Genomic DNA, 5,613 nt, shown 5'->3' with positions numbered 1-5,613 from the left:
TATGAATTGAGTCATTAAAATCAGATAAGTCTGATTCTTCTGTGTAGAATCTGATGTGAGTATTCATCCTTCCCAATCCTGTTCTACAACCTGCACCCTGCCCAGAGTTACTAAAAACCTTTGCTGCACCTCCCTTTTTAGAGCTTTCCACTGATTTTGCCAAACTGGGTCATTCATCAAAATCACCAGGCTCATGGGCCTCCAACAAAATAGAGTCCACAACCCGACCCACAACTCCAACCGGTTCCTGGATAAGCACATGTTGGACAGCATTAGCGCTACACCGTTAGGTCCCACCAACCACACTACCCTCACTCGCTGTCGGCGCGTAAGGGTTCTTACTCCCCTCAGCCTGCAAAGAATCACCAAGGGTCCCACCATATCCTCCCTCCTCACGAATACACCTATCTACTTCAACCTCTCTCCCGTCAACATCTTGGGGCCCACCTTCTAAGTGTCCACCTCCAACTTGCTCATTCAAAAAAAAAAATCCAGGAACCTAGACACTGATCTCTCCCAGACCCCACATCCTGCAGCTCCTTAATCTCCTCTGATCCATGCAAATATTCCACCCTAGAAAGTGCTTTCTTAAGCCCTACATTCGTAGAGTCATGAGAACTTAAACTAGCCATGTCTTCATCCTCAAATAGTCTCCCATCTCCCTCTAACAGCTCTGCCTCACGGGACCCCACCGAAGTGACATCATCCAAGACCAAACATGTCTCCTTCCTATGGCACCACCGTCCTCCACCCTCTTCCACCAACCACAGCAAGAACTCCGCCTCCATCACCCTTACCTTCACCACTTCATCTATGATTGCTTTTCTAGGTGTAGATATCCTAATACGTGCCACATCAAATCTCTTCCTTCCTATTGTATCCTCATCAAAATCAACAAAAACACCAAATAAGGATCCAATCTTCTTAAACAAAGGCTCATCCCATACATGTAATGGGATTCCAGACACACTAAGCCAAACTGCTCTATTCACCGCTGTTGAGGACAAAATCCTTATTTGATGTTTTAAAGATCACAAACATTATATATGTTTTTACTTGTTATCTACTAATATGTTTTGTGAGAATTGTTTCATGAAAAATGTTCTTGTTAAAGAGAAGAACATTCTAAGCTTATATCTCATCAAAGCAAAAGAGCAAAAAGACACAAGTGCACTTTCTGCCAATAACACTTGCATCATTGAAAGCAAGAAAATATTGTTCCCTTTGTCTCACTAAAAAAGGATAGAAAGATACCTTTGATAAATAACTTTAAGGAAGCAATCTAATGACAAGGAAAGGCTTGACAAACAAAAAGAATATTCAATGACAAAAGGCCAAAGACTCACGTGCGTCTTAAAGAAAAGAAGAAAGAATCAAAGCTGCACAAGAAGAAGGTTCTGGTAAAGCTTACAACAAACAAAGAATGTTCTCAAGCTGGTCTGTTGAAAGTACAACAAAGATAAAGACAAGTTCACATGGCCACCACATCACAGCTGGTGATCTTTCACGTGTATGCTTGCTGTAAACAGCTGGAACTCAAAGAATGTTCTCAAGAACATTCTGCCACTCACAAAGAGTTCATTTTTTGCATCCTTGCACTTCAAAAAAGAAAACACACGCACATGGGATGTTTCATGGAAGGACAACACAGCTGGTTCTGTCTTTAATTCATGAAGCTCAAAGCTTCTATAAAAGCAAGCATGCCTCCACTTAGTTTCTCAAGAGCTTACAAACAAGAATACATAATCTCTCAAAGCAAAATCAATTGTCTCTCTCACGTGAATATCAATCAAGAATATTCATCAAAGTTCTTCAAGCTCTTCAACAACAAACAAACTTCTACTCTTACACTAGATTTGGATCATAATCCTTTAAGTTTGTTTTATCATAATCTCAAACAAGTGTTGAGAATTTAGGATCCACAACCTAAACCTCTCATAAACAATTTGTATTTAGATCTCAAGTCTATTGGGTTTAATAGTTTGAGATAGGACTGATCTGGTGTGATCAAGAATTGTGACTAGACTGATCTGGTGTGATCAAGAACTGTAGTGCTACTAAGGACGATTTGGTGGCTTGAAACTATAGTGGAAAAATCTCACACTAAAAGTGTGGGGACTAGACGTAGCCCACGTTGGGTGAACTAGGATAAATCTCTTGTGTTCTCTCTCTTCTCTTATCTCTTATATTCTGGCCGCCACATATAACTATAACTAATCGTATTAATTTTCCAAAGTGTTCTGGTCCTTAAACTAAAATTAAATAATTAACTTACTACTTAATTAATTATCCAGAACCTTCTGGTCCTTTATCGCTTTATTTATTTCAGTTATATATCCAGAGTTTTCTGGTCCTTTACTGCTTTATTTATTTCAGTCTTTTATTCCAGAACTTTCTGGTCCTTTTACTTATTTTATTATCCAGAGTTCTCTGGTCCTAATATTATAATATTCTATTATTACTCACGTAACACTAACCAAGAACTTTCTTGAGCATACATATACTTAATTTTCTTTTCAGAATTAAAATTTAAAAAGGGTCACAATTCAAACCCCCCTTTCTTGTGACGTTTATTGCTACTTCAATTGGCATCAGAGCCCGGTTCCAAACAAAAAACACTTAACACGTGTTGGAAAAAGATTCAGAAAGAAGCAATGTCAAAAGAAAAATACATACCAGAAGGTCTCTCATGTACTAGACCATCATACTTCAATGGAAAAAACTATTACTATTGGAAAGGAAAAATGGAACTATTCTTAAGATCTCAAGATGTGGATATGTGGAAAATAATAACAGACGGAAACCATATACCTATGACAACTGATGATATTACTAAAAAAAAAGTAATTACACCAGAGGCTTCATGGACAAAAGAAGATAAAGAAAAAATACTCTTAAATTCTAAAGCTCGACTCTTTCTATCATGTGCACTAAGCATGGAAGAATGTGAAAGAGTTGATGAATGCGATACTGCAAAAAAGGTGTGGGATACTCTCAAGGTTCATCATGAAGGAACAAGCCATGTTAAAGAAACAAGAATTGACATTGGTGTTAGAAAGTTTGAAATCTTTGAAATGATTGAAGATGAAAACATTGATGAAATGTACTCTAGATTCACATCTATAGTCAATGAACTAAGATCACTTGGAAAAACTTATTCTACCCACGACAGAATAAGAAAAATACTGAGGTGTCTTCCAACTCAATGGAGACCCATGGTCACTGCAATCACTCAAGCTAAAGACCTAAACACTTTAGCTCTTGAAGATCTCATCGGATCACTAAAAGCTCATGAGACATTACTTCAAGAAGATAAACCAATGAGAAAAGGCAAAATGATCGCTCTAAAAGCTTCCCAAAACGATCAAGAAATTTCACCCACACAAAATGAAGAGATCAAAGAAACCGAAGAAGAAGAAATCATTCAAGAAGAAGCAGAAGATGAACTAGCACTCATCACAAAGAAAATTCAAAGAATGATTAGAAGATACTTTCCAAATAGAAACGAAAATTCTAAAGGAGATACAGACAAAAGTCAAGTAACCTGCTATGGATGCAACAAACAAGGACATTACAAAAATGAATGCCCACTAAACAAGAAGAGTCAAAAGAAACCGCCCTACTCAAAATCCATGTTTACATGGGATGATCTTGAAGAACCAAAAGAAGAAGACATTGAAGCAAATCTTTGTCTAATGGCAAACTCAGAAAATGACGAGGTATTTCTCTTTGACAAACCTCTTTTAGATTTTACTATTGATAACGAAGAACAAATTATTACTAACAATAAGGATCTAGAGAATACAATTGATAGTCTATTATTCGACTCAAATTTCTTCACAAACAAATGTCATTCTCTGCAAAAAGAAGTTCTTGAGATAAAAGAAGAAAAAGAAAAACTTCAAGTCTTGAATGATAATCTAAAGAAAATCATTCAAAACTTGCAAGATTCATATTTTCAAGCAACTGAAAAAATCAAAAACCTTAGCAAAAATAAATTTCCAGAAACTTCTAAAGTTACTGAAAATGATTTGCTAAAGATCGAAATTAAAGAACTCAGAAATGATCTTAATCATTTTATCAAATCAACTGAAACATTTCAAAATATTATGGGTTCTCAAGCAGGAATATTTGATAAAGCTGGTTTAGGTTTTGATATTTCCAAAAACCAAAAAATGTATGAAAATTTCTTTATACCTGAAAAGGATAAAATGAAATGTTCCTTTTGTAACAAAAATGGACATCTTGAAAGGTTTTGCTTTCATAAGAAAAGAGAAACAAGACTAGAACATTCTCATCAAATGAACCCAGAACATTCTCAAGAACATTCTCTTAGATTGAAGAGAAAAGAATGTTTATATTGCAAAAGAATAGGTCACTTAGAAATAAATTGTTTTCTCAAGATTAAAAATCTTGAGCTTAAGAAAACTAACCACAAAGGACCCTATTCATCATGGGTACCTAAGGGACAACTAACTCAAAATGCAGGAATCCTCTCAAAATGCTAGGAAAAAGCCATGGTACTTGGACAGTGGTTGTTCAAGGCACATGACAGGGGATAAACAATGTTTCATCTCCTTCGAAAAGAAAGAAGGAGGACTGGTTACCTTTGGAAATAATGACAAAGGTAAAATTAAAGGTAAAGGTATTATTGGTAAGAAAAATACTGCAAAAATTGAAAAAGTTCAATATGTTGAAGGATTAAAACACAATCTGCTAAGCATAAGTCAATTATGTGATAGTGGTTTTGAAGTTAGTTTTAAAACCAACATATGTGAAGTAAAACAAATATCCTCAGGAAAAACTTTTTTCACCGGTTCTAGAATAAAGAACTTATATGTTTTATACTTAGATGATCTTCCAGCCGAATCATGTTTTATGGGTTTTGAAAAAGACAAATGGATTTGGCACAAAAGAGCTGGACATGTAAGTATGAAAACTATTTCAAAAATTTCTCAACTTGATCTAGTTAGAGGGCTTCCAAAAATAAATTTTGAAAAAGATAAAATATGTGAAGCATGCACAAGAGGAAACCAAGTTAAAAGCAGTTTTAAACCTATAAATGATATTTCTACTCAAAGGCCTCTCGAACTTCTTCACATAGATTTATTCGGCCCTGTTAGAACTGCTAGTCTAAGTGGAAAACAATATGGATTTGTTATAGTTGATGATTTTTCCAGATATACATGGGTGTTATTTTTAAAACATAAAGATGAAGCCTTTGAAGCATTTAAAACTTTTTGCACATCAGTTCAAAATGAAAAAGAATTAAAAATCATTTCTGTAAAAAGTGATCATGGAGGAGAATTTGAAAATGCATATTTTAAAAACTTTTTTAATGAACAAGAAATATCACACAATTTTTCATGCGCAAGAACTCCTCAGCAAAATGGAGTAGTTGAAATAAAAAATAGAACATTACAAGAAATGGCAAGAACAATGATTAGTGAATCAAGTGTAGAAAAATATTTTTGGGCTGAAGTCATAAATACTTCTTGCTATATTATAAATCGTGTCTCTATTAGAAAAATCTTGAACAAAACCCCATATGAACTTTGGAAAAATAAAAAACCTAACATCTCTTATTTTCACATTTTTGGGTGTTATTGTTAT

At 34.8% G+C, this 5,613-nt stretch overlaps 1 protein-coding gene across 1 annotated transcript; it reads left to right on the top strand.

Moving 5' to 3' along the window:
* The first annotated feature begins 2,936 nt into the window (after nt 1–2,936).
* Nucleotides 2,937–4,508, top strand: LOC146912410 (uncharacterized). The gene has a single exon (XM_085720727.1). The coding sequence runs from the start codon at nt 2,937–2,939 to the stop codon at nt 4,506–4,508; it is 1,572 nt and encodes a 523-aa protein (XP_085576853.1).
* The last annotated feature ends 1,105 nt before the right edge of the window (nt 4,509–5,613 follow it).

The sequence above is a fragment of the Medicago sativa genome, chromosome 6, assembly GCF_051527215.1.
Source record: "Medicago sativa cultivar Bolivia chromosome 6, Bolivia_mono, whole genome shotgun sequence".
Lineage (NCBI taxonomy): Eukaryota > Viridiplantae > Streptophyta > Magnoliopsida > Fabales > Fabaceae > Medicago > Medicago sativa.
Note: the sequence above shows the minus strand (reverse complement) of the source record. Positions and strands in the feature narration are given on the sequence as shown.